At 41.6% G+C, this 17379-nt stretch overlaps 1 protein-coding gene across 1 annotated transcript in view; it reads right to left on the bottom strand.

Moving 5' to 3' along the window:
• The window catches only part of HEPHL1 (hephaestin like 1), a 68559-nt gene extending 51222 nt beyond the window's left edge, over positions 1 to 17337 (bottom strand). Inside the window, exons 1-2 of the mRNA XM_090265851.1 lie at positions 17168 to 17337; positions 5563 to 5807 (exon numbers count right to left, since the gene is read on the bottom strand). Of these exons, the coding sequence (XP_090121977.1) occupies positions 5563 to 5807; positions 17168 to 17337 (415 nt within the window). The remainder of the gene's footprint in view (positions 1 to 5562; positions 5808 to 17167) is intronic.
• Between the last annotated feature and the right edge of the window lie 42 nt (positions 17338 to 17379).

Consider the following 17379-nt stretch of genomic DNA (forward strand, 5'->3'; position numbering starts at 1 on the left):
TCTTGAATTTATGACCAAGAAGCAGGAAAGAAGGAAGGGTTTCATCTTTTGGTTTTCTGTTATGAACTGTTTTCTTATACCTAGGCTTCTGTTGTTAAAACTGAATGCTAAGTGGTTAGGAAATTTTATATACTGTCATTTTGTATACTGTCATTACATTAGACACTTTTCAGAGTTATTGTTAATAACATAGACAATGAATTTCAGATAGACTTCATGTTTATTTTTTAGTACTGAAATTTGTTAGTTATCTTAAGGAGTAGGGCTAAGAAAAAGACATTTTTTGTTTTTTAAATAAGTGTAAATTGGTACAGCCTTTGGGATGACTTTGGCAATATTAATCAAATTTGAAAATGCTTATACTCTTTGTTCTGCAATTCTGCTTGTAGGAATCTATTCCTCAGATATAATCATATTTGTGCAAAGGTGTTCACACACACACAATGCTCTTTGCAATATTATTAGTTATTAGTTATTTTAAACAATTAGAAAGAGTAAAGACTTTCACTATTTTGTAAATTTTTAAATAAATCATGGTACATAAAATTATGAAATGCTATGCAATATTTAAAATAATTAAGTAGATAGAAAGTACTGACATGAAAAAATATCTCCAAAATTATTAAGTGAAAAAAGCAAATAAAAATGGTGAGGAGTTTAGAGGGATGCACAGAGAATTGTTACACCAGTTATCATGGGCAGGGGATGGTTTATTAAAAAATATATATATATAACTTTTTAATATTTAATAGTTTGAATTTTTTAATGAGCATGTATGATTATATCATTTGTGTAACTAAAATACTAAGGAAATTTAATCAAAATTTAACAGAATATATATCTCAAACAACAATAACGAGATTGTATCAGCTACTTATCTTCCTGCTATATATATATATATATATATTATTATTATCTTTTTAAAATCCTAACCTAAGGATATTTTTATTGATTTTAGAGCGAGATGAAAGGAGAGAGAGAAAAACACCGATGTAAGAGAGAAACATTGATTGGTTGCTTCCCAAACGTGCCCCAACTGAGGTATGTGCCCTGACCAGGAATAGAACCTGCAACTTTTTGTTATACCAGGCGATGCTCCAACCAACCTGCTGATATTTACAATATTTGTCTGGCATTGTAGGGTGGGAATGTTTACAACTGCAACTTAATATTTGGATTTAACGTACAAAACAAGATATATTTGACCTTTGGGAAAGAGGACTTGAGATCAGATACAGTACTTTAAAATGGCATCCCTGAATAAAGTACCTGAGCTATTAAAAAAAAAAATTTAACCAATAGATAAATAATCAGGTTCAACCATGAAGGCTAGAATCTGATTTTCTTGGATACCCTTGCAGTGCATGGCACATAGTAAATCGTCGTCGGCAGCCGTCCGTCTCGAGAGACGATGGTGTAGCTTCTTAAGAGTCTATCTGCACCGCCGAGAATGGTTGTGCAGTCCGACTCGGGAGTGACACGGTATCTGTCTCCTCCCATGTTGAATCGACATCTTGCGATGACGCTGGAGTGTCCTCTCCAGTGAAGCTGAAGCTACAGAGCCTGGGCAGGGTGATATGGAGGGTCTGCTGTTGCCCATGCAGCAGACCCCCCCTCTCTTCGCAGCTGAAGGGTCCAAGGGAAAGACGGAGTCGATACAGCTTGGTTTCAGGTGCGCCGCAGGAGTTGCCGGTGTTGACTACAACGTCAAACCGCCTTAGGGACTCCGGCTCCGGATTTTCTGTCGGGGTTTACTCCCTTAGCCTTTCCCCTGAAGAGGTATGCCGCAAGGCAGCGGAGGTTTTTTGGAATCAGAGTTTTCCTTCTCTGATGTGCCCTGACTGGAAGATCGAACCAGCGACACCTAGCTCGCAGGCCGACGCTCACTCCACTGAGCCAAACCAGCCAGGGTCGGCACATAGTAAATACTCAAGAAGTATTGACTAAACAATGGATGAACAGGCAGTTTAAGTCTTTTTAGTAACACCCACTTATTTAAAGGCAGCATATTAGCAAGGATAGATGATATCATTACTTCAGCTTCTTGGGCAGGGCTGGGTGCACAGGCACGCTTGGATGTGGGGCAGGAGGCGGGAGGTGGGGACTTAGGAAGACCACAGGAGACATATGCCCTTAATATAAGGTGAGAATGTAATACTGAAAAATATTTGACAAAACCATTTTTACTCAAAGTTAAACTAATGTACTTTATTGCTTTCTAACCTGAGAATTGATCTAACCTGATAGAGGAACATGAAAAAGCCAGAGTGCTAACCACCACCCATTATATCCAAAGAACATTTTAGGAAATTCCCGTTACCTACCCTCTCAGCAGCATTTGATATTGTTGTCATTTCGTCCTTCTTAAAAAATTTTCCTCTCTTGGCTCTATGACATCGCACCATCCTCTTTGGCAACTCTTTTTCAGTCTAGTTTTCCAGTACATTTTCCTCTATCTGTCATTCAGTGTCAGAAACGCTCACATTATAATGCTGGCTCCATGCCCAGAGCCCTCTCCCTGGTCAACAGCACCCATCCCAGCAGCACTCCAACAAGCTCCATGCCAGTGACTCCCACTTTTATCTCCAGCCTGGACCTGGCCTCTGAACTTTACACTGATATCCTATTGTCTACTGGACATCTCCACTTGCAAATCTCAGAAAGGTCTCAAAAGTAACCTTTCCCAAATAACACTAGCTCTCCCAGACCTGGTCCTCAGCCACTGCCCTCTCTCTCCATGAAAGACACCACCAGCATTCAGTGCCATAAGTTAAAACAAAGGAAGTGTTATTGTCTCCTTCTTCCTTCCCTGCCATTCCCCAAACACCACAAGGTCCTATCCTTGCTTCTTCACAAATGTATCCATTTATGTCCAGCTCCACTATTGCAATCCTAGTCTAAACAACATTAACAATATGAGAGTATGTATTTTAAAACACATGCATTTGGCTGTATGTATTCTAGGATGTGTGGGCTTTTAGAAATTATACAAACTTTTACCCATCAGATTTGAGAATATTGAGGATTGGTGGGGTTGTGAGAGAAACATGTTAGCTCATAAACAAAGGGTAGAAGGGTAAAAGTGCAGTTTTTGGAAGACAAACATTACCTTGATACCAAAGCCAGGTGAAGATATCACAAGCAAAGAAAACACTGACCAATAGTCCTCATGAATGTAGAAACAAAAATCTTTAACAAAATATTAGCAAACTGACTCCAGCAACATATAAAGAAAATTATATACCATGACCAAATTTATCCTATGATTGCAAGGTTGATTTAACATTCAAAAATAAAGTAATATAATACAACTTATTAATAGACTGAATGACAAAACTATATAATCATCTGAATAGGTACCAAACAGAAATTAAATTTAATTATCAAATTAAAAACTCTCAGCAAACTAGGAATAGACAGGAATTTCCTCCAACATAATCTAAGAAAAACTCATAACTAACATTACGCTTAATGAGGAGACTGAATGCTTTCTTCCTAAGACTGGGACCAAGGCAAGAATGTCTGCTCTCACCACTACTATTAAATATTATCCTGAAGGTTCTAGTCACTGCAAAAAGGAAAAATGGAAAAAGTAAAATATATTGATTGGTAAGGAAGCAATAAAACTGTCTTTACTCACAGTGACATGGTTCTGTATATAGAAAATTCCAAAGAACTCACTAAACATCAGCTAATAAACCAGTTCAACAAGATAGTAAAATCCAAGATAAATATACAAAAACTAATTGTATTCTATACACTAGCAACAAACAATCAAAAACAAATTAAGAAAACTATTCCATTTATAACAGCATTAGAAAGAATAAAATACTTTGGAATACATTTAAGAAAAGAAATGCAAATCTTGTACACTAAAAACTAAAATATTGTTGAGAGAAATTGAAGATCTAAATTTCATGTTGATAGATTGGAAGGCTCAATATTTTCTAGATGGTAATTTACCTTTAAAATGCATATGGCAACACCCCCTCCCCACCCCCCAGTTGATCAATAAACTGAATGCAATCTTCATCTAAATCTTAGCTGGCTTTTTAAAAAAAATTAACAAGCTGATCCGACATTTATATGGAAATGCAAAGCTAAAAAGTCTTGAAAAGAACAAAGTTGGAGGACTTATACTACCCAGTTTAAAAACTTACTATAAATCCATAGTAATCAAGATAGTATGGCCTTGGTGCAAGGATAAACATATATAATAGATCAGTGGAGCAGAAATGAGATCCCTGAAATAAACCCATACATTTATAGCCATTGACTTTCAACTATAGCCTATAATTCATTCATCTTTTTCCCCCCAGGACTGAGAGTCAGTTTCTGGTACCTGATGGGTATTTAATGGAAGGTTTATAAATGAAGGCAAACCTTTTAAAATATTGGTGGTAAGAAAGTACATATTGGCCATAAGAAGTAAAATACATATTGGTAGTGAGGTATGCTTCCCAGAAATATAGAAGGGTTAGGCAAAATTGAAAATTTATAGATGTCCTTGTTTTTTCTATATTTAAAAAGTCCCAGCTATCATGATACATCTTTACTTTCTGCCTGCAGCATAAATACCTTTACACAACTATATTAAAGAAAAAGCAGCTCTGGCTGCTGTGGCTCAGTGGATTGAGCATCAGCCTGTGAGCCAAGTGTCGCTGGTTCAATTACCAGTCAGGGCACGTGACTAGGTTGCACGTCAGGTCCCCAGTTGGGGGCGCATGAGAGGCAACCACACAGTGATGTTTCTCTCCCTCTCTTTCTCCTTTCCCCTCTCTCTAAAAATAAATAAATAAAAACAAATAAATTCTTTTTAAAAAGCATTAATAGTTATTTCTTATATTTGCAAAACTCTCTTCAAAGTTTATCTGATGCAGTTTTATGTGCTCATTTTCAACTACTCAAAAGGACCAAATCTTGGACTAAGGGCTTTGCTGCACACTTCCAATGGAAGAAAAGGGTGAAAAACTTCTGAATACTGAAAAACACTTTTGTACCAAAAGTCTAAGAATATTGTTTAAAATTTAAAAAAAACAACAAAGAACATTAGAGAGGACTCAAGAAACTGCACTACTGAAGCTCCTGCAGTGCACACAAGAAGACAGGGGCATTTCAGAAACTAAGCACTAGAGACGGTAGTAGCCTTAGGCAGGGAAGTTGAGATCAAGTCACCCTGAGACGCCCTCCCCACAGCAGGGCCATTAGAGATGGCAGGACCCTGGAACCTGTTGTCACGTACTACCCAGTCACAAGCGACTGACAAGGATGGAAGTTAATGTGCAGCAGGGGGCACGGTGGTACTTGTGCTAAGGGAGGTCAGCCCCCAGTTCTGTCCCAACATGAACAAGAGTGAGGAAGAAGGGAGGGTGGAAATAAGGGAGAGGAAAGGAAGAAGAGAAGGTGAAGGGGGAACAGATGGAGATGGGGAGAGAAGGAGACTGGGAGGAGACAATGAGCACGTGTCATCATCGTGCTCTTAGAGTCCCTTTCACTGTAACTGGCAGGTGCCTTACTTACGAAATAGAGACATGCCACCAATAATACAGGATCAATAGTTACCTTCCGAATCTTTGTTGTAGAAAACACCATGTGGATGCAAAGAGTAAGGTCGGGAAGCAAAGTTCTTTAAATGGATGACAATCACATCCCCCACTTCAGCCCTCAAGATGGGGCCCAGGAATCCAAGCCAGGGTGGTTTAGGGATCTCTGTGGAATAGGTCTCATCTGTGTAGTGTCTGTAAACAGCCTTTTTGTAAAGACGGCCTATCCTGTTGGGCCCTCTTTCGAGAAATAAGGTTGCAAGTCTAAAAGTAAGAAGAAAAATATTTTAAAATTAAAATTAAAAGAAAAATCTTAACAACATACCTTAACAGGTCATAAATTACATGTACATATGACTTCTTATTTGGTGTTCATCATAACCCTATAACTGCTGTAAAAATGGCAAGATTATCCTCAATTTACTGATGAGGAAACAGGCTAAGAGAGTTAAGTGACAAACCAAAAGGCACAAATAGTATCACAACCAAAGTAAAACAAAACCAAAAACTAGTCACACTGTCCACGTGCTTCCTTTCATGCAACACCTCCCCTTTGCTTTTTTTAAAATTGTTTTCTTATTACAGTTGTCCCATTCCCCCCCATTGTTCTCCCTTACCCTGCCAAACCGCCTCCCACAGTCAATTCCCACCCTGTTGTCCATGTCCGTGGGTCATCTATACTAGTTCCTTGATTAGATCCTTCCCCTTCTTACCCCTTCCCTTTGCTTTTTCAATTGACCAACACTTAATATGCACTTACCGTGTTCCCAGCACTTTGCTAGGTGCTGTGGAGGGATACAAAAGAGTTCTTGATCTAATAATGGAAAAATTAAGGAACTACATACAGCAGTATATAATTAAGTGCCAATTGAGTGGTTGATGCAACAGATATAAGCTCAGATTTTCAATGACTATATTGGTTCAGAGAAGGGAAAGACTGCTGTGTGTCAAAGAGGTCAGAAAACACCTCATGAAAAATGCAGGAATTAAGGAGAAGCAGGATTAGGTAACAAAATGGCAAAGTGAGGACACTAAGCAGGGAGAGAGCACAAGCAATGAGAAAGAAGCAGCACATATAGTACTGGGGGAGAGGAGGTTATAGGCTGGGCCCGGGTCTGGAAGGGGAGCAGTGAGAAGTACGGATACATGTGACAGACATCTGGGAAAAGACTGACCATGATCTTCAATTCTAGGTTGAATAATTTAGGATTTATTATAGAAGCACTGAGGGCTCAGGGAAGATTTTCGTAAAGTCAAGACATGATAATCAATATTTAAGGACCATCCTCATGACTGTGGTGTGCAAGTTTTAGAGGAATCAGGCAAAGGGGAGAGCAAAGATGAGTGGCGGGGAGGTTAGCAGGAGACCAGTGGAGACAGGGGTAGGCAGATGTGAAAAAACTGGATTCTAAGATGTGATGTGGCCAGATGCCCTCCTGGGGCCCCAGGGTGATGGTGACACTCAGTCCTGGTGTCCAAGAGCTTGAGACAATAGCAGCACTGGTGACACTACTTCAGAGGCAGCCACACTATCTTCTCCTGGGAAGGTGGAACTCCCTTCCCACCCTCAGTCTGTGTGCTTAGCATAGGGCTCCAACTGCAGAAGTCCTGGCTTCAGTTTGAATAAAAGCTCCACCACTCCTGGGTGCAGCCATCCCAGTGCAGCTGTGTCCTTCTGCGGGTGAGAGGGAAGTCCTGCCCCCGTACACACTCCTGCACATGCTCATGCATGCCTTTCTCTCAGTCACTCTGCAAACTTTATGTCAAACCTTGTACTCAGTCCTGGGATACAGAGAAAAAAGGCAAAGTCTTGAAGGAGCTCTCATTCTAGAAAAGTAAGTCATGAGAACACAGATCATGTTCTGGGACACCATCTGCGGTGGATGACAGATCAGGGTAGGTGTCCTAGAGGAAGTAATGCCCAAATATGGTCTCAAAGAGCCGAGACGAGTTACCCACGCGATGATATGGAAAGGGCTGATGCGGTAGACACTTTGGAGTTTGGCCAAGTCAGTGTTCCCACTCTTCTTTGATCTGAGAACACACCTTCCCCATTGTCATGCTAAGTGCTTTGGAGGGGCCTCCACCCGCAGCTCCAGTGATGGAGCAAGTGATTCAGCCTAACCCCTGAGACATCAAGTCCCCTCGGGTATTGGTGGAAGGAAGCCTTGTGACCCAGGCCTGGCTAGCTGATGGAATTGGGCAGGCCTGACATGTGTGGGTGCCTGGCCAGCTAGGAAGCTGGTGCTCTGGGAAGATAATTAATATGGGCCTCCAACTGATATTTGAAAAAAAAACAAACACCAAAAAAGCCCATCTTGTTCAGCTCTTCTTTGGAGGGAAGACTGAGGGCTGTGGAGAGGAGAAGGTAGCCTGGTGGTGGCAGTTCTCATCTCCCTTGGTCACGAGAAGAAGGAGCACTCCACCTTAAAGCTCACTGGACTGATCCTTATTGGAAGGCACTTGAGTGACCACCTGTCGTTACTTGAACACATACCCTGGGGTCTCCTCCTTCCGCCTCCCAACTCCCATTGCAAACAGGGATTCTTTCCAACCACATACAATACTCACCCTAGAGGAGGTCTGGAAGTTGTCATTTTTTCCACTTTCAATGTCATTTCCAGTGAATTTTGTCCCCCCAGGGATGCCTCCAGGACCCCCATGATGTTCTAGCACCCTTTAGAGCTGAGACCCAGCTGCTCACCTCTTAATTTGGCTCATCTGAGGACCCCTGGAAGCTCTCCCACTGCTGAGGCCAAGGCCATTCTCCGTAAGAGGGGCTTTGTTGCTGACAGGTTTGACCATGTTGTATGATCATATTATGTGGTCTGGGGCAGGTTGATTGCCTCAGCTGGTTAGAGCAAGGAAGTAATAAGGTTGCGAAGAAATCACTTTTAAACTTTAAAGCCATGCTGTATTCTGTTTAAATTCTTTTCTTTCTAATTTTGTTGTGGTCTAAGCTTCGGTTTATAAATCACAAAAGGGTGAGGTGGCTATAAACTCTATTTGTCAGCAGGTCCCTGGGAGAAAGAAAGCAGTCTTTGGAAGGCAAGCCCAGCAAACCAAAGCTCATAAGGTTACTGGATGGATTTCTGGAAAGATGTTCACTGGATATTTTCTTGTAGCCATAAACTCTACCCTGGATCCAGGCATCATCAGATATGCAGCTGACCCTTGAACAACATGGTTTTGAACTGTGTGGATCCACTTACATGCAGATTGTTTTCAAAAAATAAAGCTGGTCCTTTGTATTCTTCAGTTTCACATCTATGGATTCAACCAACCATGGATACAAAACAGTATTTTCGCATTCCCAAAGGCAGATTCCCAGTTGCAGATGGAAAGTACCATTGAACATCTGACCCTCTCACTTTTCTACTCCAGGCTCCCAACACACACACACACACACACACACACACACACACACATGTGTAAACACACATGCAAATGCATGTTAAGCAAAAGTTTCTTATAATGAATTGTCTTGCAGAGCTGCCCAAACAAGAAGCGATCAGAGGAGGGAGGGGAACTGTTCACTAACTTCCTACAGCATTTACTGCATATGCTGCATATTTTAGCACTGAATTAAATATTGACTTATTTTGCACATTCCTGAATGTTTATCAGTCTTATCACCTAAAGAGCCAATAGTCACCTCAAGAAGGGATTAGGTTTATTCAAGCAATGGCTCCCAAATGTCCACCTATGTACTAACTCTATCAGAATTATCTGCAACATTTGCCCAAAATTTAGGTCCCCAAGCTTCATTTCAGGGCAAGAGTCTCAGACTTTCTGGTGCCAGGGCTATGGCCTCCACATGTGTCTGAAGCTCACTGAATGATTCTTTCGGCAGAGCTTTCCAGTGCTTGCCCATTACAAGTCTTCTTTCTTCCCAGCAGAAGTGGAGAGCAAAGAACGTTTGCAGTTAGGTGGGGCCACAAGATTTTGGCAAATAGGCCATGAATGGAAGTGACATGCGCCACTTCTGGGCCAGGACATGGAGTTACAGGACCCCTGGCTTCCTCTGCTGCAGGGGAAGCCTCCAGTGAAGACAGGGAAGCCTCAAGGCCTCAACAGCCTGGCTTGCTCGTTTGCTCAGGTGTCCAGCAGTTATATGGCCCTTGATGAAACCCAGTGGGTGAGAAACACACCTCTGTGGTATGAAGTCCCTGAGATTTGGGGGTTATTTGTAACTATAGCACAACCTGACTTATCCTGACTAAATAAATTCTAATGTGGATGCACATTTGGAAATCACATTTCTCTAGCACTTATCACAAAAACTATAAGAACTACCTGAAATCATAGTACAGTGGTTCTCAACCTTCCTAATGCCACGACCCTTTAATAGAATTCCTCATGTTGTGGTGACCCCCGACCATAAAATTATTTTTGTTGCTACTTCATAACTGTAATTTTGCTACTGTTATGAATCATAATGTAAATATCTGATATGCAGGATGTATTTTCATTGTTACAAATTGAACATAATTAAAGCATAGTGATTAGTCACAAAAACAATATGTAATTATATGTTTTCCAATGGTCTTAGGTGACCCCTGTGAAAGGGTTGTTCGACCCCCAAAGGGGTTGCGACCCACAGGTTGATAACCACTGTCATAGTACTATTTGAAACCTCAGGAGCTATTGAAAGTAGAAAAGGCAGGGAAGAAATGGAAGTAGTAACAGAAAGCAGTCTTTTTTGGTGTCTATGCAGCCAACTACCTCTAATAAGACTTTACGCATTTGGAAAAGTAGGACAGAAACTCCAGCTGCTACGAGTTCTAAAATATGCAAATCTTGCCCCAAACAAAGCAAAGAGTGACTTAAAGGAAGCCATTCACAGGAAGCAGCCTGAGGTGTAGCCTGAGTGCAGGCATTAGAATTCCTGCGTTGGTGGGCTATATATTTTTCATAGCGTAGCCACAGGAAGGCCTCAGTAATCACTACCTCTCAGGTTCATCTCCATCATACATTCTGACATTTGACTCAAACTGAGCTGGTATCTCTTTCCTGCTGTGAAGGAATCAGGGTTGAGCTGGAAGTTCCACATTAGCAACTGCTTTAAGGACAAAATTCATTCACATTGGCAAGGACAGGGGCAGTACTGCAAAAAAGAGGCACCTCTCAAAAGCAGGTGAGATTAAGCTCTGTGGGAATGAACCTGCCTGAGGGGATCATTTAACCAGTGCAGAGGTAGACTCCAGGTTAGAGTCCAAGGATTTCACTGCTCACAGGGGGTGTGCACCTTGCCATAGCCATTGTCCCCAACAGCTTGGATATTTTAGCAAAATTTCTCCCCCCTCCTTCCAACCACTGAGCAATTGTTGAACCTCTACTGTATAGGGGACATTAATCTAAAAACTGGGGCCAAGATGTATGAATCTCAGTCCTGCCCTCAAGAGACTTTCCATTTCATTGGGAGGACAAAACATATGCGTTGAAGAATAAATAGCAACACTCAGTTTTCTATATTAAGTGGCAAGTATATCATATAGAGCTGAATGTCTGAGTGTGTGTGCGCGTGCGTGCGTATGCCCATGCCAGGGGGTGGGGGGATAGGGTGAGAATGAGCTTCAAAGTAACATCAGCCTAGGGCATGGTCAGGGCAAATGCATGAGATCATTATACTCACAATATGGACAAGCAACTGTTGTCTGAGCTTGAGAAGGGACGTAGTTCACAGAGAAGAAAATAGAACCAAAGTGAGACAAGTGAGAACTTGGCAAAGAGAAGGGTGGAGATAGTAAATTATACATTGCAACTCAGGTGCACCCACGCCCTCCGTAATCAGATTAATTATTTCAAAGCCATCTCATCTAAGCAATGTGCTTCTATTCACATTCTCTCACCCTGGTTTCCTGGCACCACTTGTTTTGAGTTCTTCTCGCACTTCATTTCCACTGAAGCCCCTCAAAACATACATGAGGTGTGTTTAAAGCAAATTCACGCAGTAAAGTGAAAAGAAAACGAGCTTGAATCCCAACTGCCCCACTTGATGTGGTGAGATCTTTGGGAGGTGTCTTAGCTTCTCTGAATCCCAGTTTCCTTCACTGTCAAGTGGTGACAATGACAGAGCCATCATGGGGAGTGAATAAGGTGAGATGCAGAGCTCCTGCACAGTGTCTGGATAGTGCATGCTAAACCAATGGGAGTTATGGGAATAATGATCATTTCTGGCAAAGCTCTAATTAGAAAAGAGAATGTGGCCATTTGAAGTTTCTTTCCCACAGAGTACTTGCTCTCTGAAAAACCCTTGAGGTAGGAGAGATACCATGATGACTAACACTAACATTTCTTGTGTGCTAATCTGGTGCCAGGAATCACTGCTGATGGGCTGATACTGGCTTCCAAAGATAAGTACACATCCTAATTCTCTTATCTGGAAAAAAGGTCTGTAGATTGTGATTATGCTATGGATTTTGAGAGGAGGAGATGATCCTGGATTAGCTGGATGGGTCCTAAATACCAGCAAAAGTGTTTTTGTTTTTGTTTTTTAATTAATCGATTTGTTTTTAAGAGAGGGGAATGGAGTGAGAAAGAGAAGAGAAACATCAATGTGTGGTTGCCTCTCATGGGCCCCAACTGGGGACCTGGCCCACAACCCAGGCACATGCCCTGATTGGGAATCAAACCATTGACCTTTTGGTTCACAGGACAGTGTTCAGTCCACTGAGCCACACCAGTCAAGGCCCAAAAGTGTTCTTATAACAGGGATTAGACACACACAAAAGAGAAAGTGATATGAAAATGGAGGCAGAGATTGGAGTGATACTCCCTCCCCAAGCCAAGGATTGCCAGTAGCCACCAGAAGCTGGAATAGGCAATGAATGGGTCCTCCCTTAGAGCATCCAGAGGGAGTGCGGTCCACTTATACCTTCATTTCAGACTTCTGGCTCTAGAACTGGGAAGGAATACATTCTATTGTTTTAAGCCACCCAGTTTGTGATAATTTGTTATAGCAGCCACAGAAAGCTCATACATCCCACCAATACCACCACCACCACCACCAAGCAAGGACTATCATTATCCCCACTTAACTGATGAGAAAATTGAGGCAAAGGGAGATTCAATTACTGCTTAGTAAGTGGAGGAAGAATTCTAAGCTCGTCAATTGATACCAGAGCCCCACAGCCACCAGCAAGCCAGGCTGCTTTGGCACCTCAGACAACTGCTGGGCTGCCCCTGGCTGGGGAAACCCACCCTGGGCCTCCTGGTTCCCCTGACTGGGACAGAGGTCTGTTGGTCCTCTGCATAGCATTGAAAGCTTTTAAGACAATGCCTAGAACATAATAAGGGCTCGATGACAGTTAGCAATCAATGTTATCTATGAGTTCTCTGGAACCCCACTAACCAGGCCTTGGAACCCCACTATCTGAAGGTGAGGGTGTTCTTGAAGGATGGGAAACAGAGAGAACTGAGGTACAGGAAGGTGGCAGGGGCTTGAGGCTGCCTTGCAAAATTCATGCCCTTCTTCTTTCTTAGTAACAGAATTAAATCCTGCTGTTATTCAGGCCAAACAGAAAAGTATATTTGTGGCTTGGAGTATCCAACGAGATATAACTAGAATTGGTTGAGTGGAATTTTCATGAGAGCCCTTTAAAGGGCTGATGCAGCTGAAACTGTGTTCCTTCTACCTTTTCTCTTCCTCCCTTCCCTTCTGGAACATACACATGAGGCCTGGATTTCCAGCACCCATCTTGTAACCATGAACTTCCTTGAGGAGTGAAATCAAATGCTAAGAATGGTGAGTCAGAAATTGTTAAGGCCCTGAAGTTCTATCATGCCAAAATGTCCCACCAGCCTTGGACTGGTCACATCTAGAATTCTTTCAGAACAGAATTCAAAACCCTAATTTGTTTAATTCATCTATTCTTATTGCTACTGGCAGCCAAAAGCAATCACTAACTGATTCAGGAAATAACAGCAGCCCTAGGGGATTCATATGACATCAGTAAAATGAAACCCTTCCCTTTATTTCAAAGCTTACAAAAGTCTCTCTCTTCTCCAACCTGCTTCCTTTCAGTTGGTTCTTTCAGATAGACATATGGGTTTCTCCTTCACACCCATACAGCAGCCTGCTCCTAGTAGGTACTCAAAACCCTTTGCCATCAGCTGGGCTGGCACAGTGATGTGGTTGGGTCAGTTCCCTTAGCTGACCCCACAAACTTGGGGTTTGAGCAGTTGTCGGCCGCACTCATGTCCAAGTGAGGTTCTGCCTGTGCATTAATGTCCACAAAAACCTCTGCGTTTCACTGGGAAGAAAAAGCCTGCACGTGTTGGTTGCCTAATGAGGGCTTTGGTGAGAATTGTGGCTTTAAACAAGGTAACCCAGTCTGGTTCCATTAAAGAGCAGGCTTAACCACAGAAGCACAATCACACCTTAATTAAGTGCTTTATGAGCTCGAGCAGGACTGGCATGAATGGATCAAATGTGAACACCATCCCCCACGCAAATCAAAGCAGCCATGTGTCCCCATTAAGCACAACAGGAAAGAGGGGAAATATGTTCATCAGGAAAAAATATTTCTAAATAGAATAGAGCTCCTATATGTTATACTTCCTAGAAAATACCAGTGCATATAATCTCAATTATATTTTTGAACCCTATGATCAGGCATAGGTACCAAATTGGAACATTAAATTGTACCATCTGACTGCTATAGTGTCTCAGTAAAATGATTTCAATTCATTTCCTATCTCATCCTTGTGAGTTAGGATTTATTAGGCTCTTATTGCTACCTAATTTGGGTTTCCAAGTTTTTTATACCACTGAAACTTTGGCACTCACTTTCCTATTCCCCTAATTTCTGACAAGTGACTTCAGGGATTATATTTCAACTCCCTTGTTACACAAATTAAAGGAAGTGATGTTCTGAGACACTATGTAACATGCTCAATATTACACAGCAAATTGGGGTCAGAGCAAGGACTGGAAGTCAGGTCTTCTGATTCCCATTTCAGGCTTTTTCCACTCCTGTTGGGATAGTGAGAACCTGGCTTTCTTGGACCTCTTAATATCAGACATTTGTGTGGTTCTGAACATCCTAACTGGTAGACTCTCCTCAGAAGCACTACCTACTCATCCTGCAGGAGGCTGAGTGACAAGCATGGTCGCATCATCCAAGATGACTCCTTGCTCCTGGGAAAATGGCACCACACAGAGCACATATGCTGAACTCCATACATGTCCCACAATGTGACAACTGTGATACCTGTGAGTGGTAGCGCCTGAGACATGAGTCCTGTGGTCTTCAAATAAAGATCAGCAGCCTACCACAGCTGTGCCTTCTTAGGGACTTGCCCTGGACCACCTGCCACACCAGCAGCACTTCCTGACATAATTATTGATAAAAACTAATATACATCATGCACTCAACCAGGCTCCCCTTTCAAGAGTCAGGGGCCATCCTACATTAATGTCGTCCCTTTACATACCAGAAGGAAACATGTGGGGACTTCAGCATCCAAGTATGACATCTAATAAGCTAGCTGCCCCTAAAAGGTAGGCTCCTCCCACAGGGAACCACACTTGTTAAGCCCCCTCACTCTGATCTGATATCAAACTCTGTTTTAGTCATGGACATTTTCCTTTTCTTTTACACCATAACTATTTTTATACATCTATTGTATTTCCTTCAAATCATTGTCTTATGGCTGAAAAGAGAGCCTCTACTTCTTCCTACATCCAGCTTTGTGGAAATAGCATTCTAGTATTTGAGTTTTTAAAGTATTGACTATTTTGGGTTTCTAAATGAATAGGTAACTGGTTTGGTCAATGTCTCTCTGAGAAGAGTGACAAGTGGACTAAACCTGTCTTTGGTAAGAATCAGATCTTTCTAGAAACTTCTTATTACTGGAATCCCTGGCTTCCTCAAAGCTGAGTTTAATTCAGCAAAAAATGATCATCTTTACCAAGAAACAGGTTTCATGGATGTATGGCAAGTACTTCATGGAACCTCAGTTCCTGGCTCGTAACATGAGAATAAAATAACATGTACAAGCAACAATGAATTAAAAGTCTCTAACAGAATTCCTGTGTAAGAATAGAAAACAAGAATACTGACATGGACATTTTAGGAAAAAGATATAATTCTTTCTTTACTCAATCATATAGAGAAAGGTAGTCCAATATCACTTTGAGCTTAAGGAATATCCTCACTACACTCAATGCACACATCTTGGATAGTCTTGCATCCACTAGCTGCTCACAACAACTATTTCATATTGAATGGTTTTTTGAGGACAGCAGAGCTCTATTTTTAGGGAAGGACACTAGCAGTTAGGGTAGCATTTCAACCTCATATCCCTTTGTCACAGTGAAGATTGCCACCACCAATGGTCAGCACTTGTGGAATTCAAAGAAGTCAAGAACTTTCTTTGGAAATAGCCCCTGGACATTAAATTTCCTGGTAAAAGCTTAAAGAAATTTTTTTTTTTTTCCTTTTGGCAGCTGGGCTGGCACAAGCATTATCCTTCTTTAATTAAAAAAATAAAAGAAAACTATGGCTACATCACCTTTGTGGTATAACCTGAAAGTTGTGTGTCCAAGCCAACTGGATCTTTAGTCCTTCACCAGGGCAGGGGGACCTGACTCTGAAAGAATTGTTGGCAGACCCTTTGCTGTTCCTGAATCTTATCAACTAGCCTCATCTTTAGAAAATGGAACTTAGATGTTGAATGCAAAGGGCTCTGCCTATTGGAAAAGAAGCAAGCATCCGAATATTTAACAGTGGTTACCAGAACATCTCAAAAGCTGGTCCAAGAAGCTCAAAGTTGAACATATACACGAGGACTTCTGGAGCTGAGGGTGGGGGTGACTTCAGAGGGAGCTCCAGGGAACAAATAAAAAGGGATATAAGACACTGGACTCCTCAAGGGAGACAGGAAGCAAGGGCTATTTTCTGCAAAAATAAAAATCGTGGATATAGGACATTCTATAACCATCTCACCCAGCTATGCCAAAGACTCTGGGGATAGGATAGTGCCCTCAGATTGAGTGAATCAGAGCTAGAACAAGTCTCTCACCAGTAAAAAAGCCATTTCTAATGGACTCAATGAAGCTCTTAAAATACCAGCTAAATCTACTGTAACTGTCCCTCTTTTAAACATTGCAAAGCAAAAACAAAACATAACTACCTATAGTATACTTATTGATATTTCCGATGATGATATTTCATTCCAGAATAAAAACTAAGAAAATACTCTATGTTTTATCACTGAAGAATTCTTGAAAACTCTCAAATTTTCATCCCATGGATTGCCATTCTTTCTTTCTTTTTTTTTTTTAAACAAACTGAATCTAGAACCCCATTGAAGTTACTAGAGGTGTCTAGTGAAAACTGTCCATTTATAGAATGAGCCATTATCCAAACACCTGATTGTGTACATGGTTCTTCCCAGACAAGGCTGTGAATAGAAGGCCCAACAAATAGATAGCATTAAGAATATCTCTTCCAAACCACACACTCACTCTGTCTAGGGCTTTCCAAGCACATAAAAAACCCCTCCTATTGATTTAGACCAACTCACCCCCATTATAACCACCCAAGGAATACAATCTTCCCCATCTCAGGTGAAAAGGAAGCCACCTGGGAATTTATGGAGACCCCATGTTTACTCACTTGTCTTCTGCGAAACTTTTCCCAGTAATGATGTTCCTTCCTTGAGGTACATAGTCCCAGTATTCTTCCACAATCCCAATGTGGTATGTTCTGGTAACTGCACCAGCCAGCCCAGACACACCCAGGAATGTGATGAGAAGGATGCAGTCTGCCTGCTGCTTCCAAGGCATTTGTAAATATAACGTAGGCAAGCAGCCTGTGCAGGAGGCAAC

This window comes from Furipterus horrens, unplaced genomic scaffold, assembly GCF_987537825.1.
Source record: "Furipterus horrens unplaced genomic scaffold, mFurHor1.1.pri manual_scaffold_2, whole genome shotgun sequence".
Lineage (NCBI taxonomy): Eukaryota > Metazoa > Chordata > Mammalia > Chiroptera > Furipteridae > Furipterus > Furipterus horrens.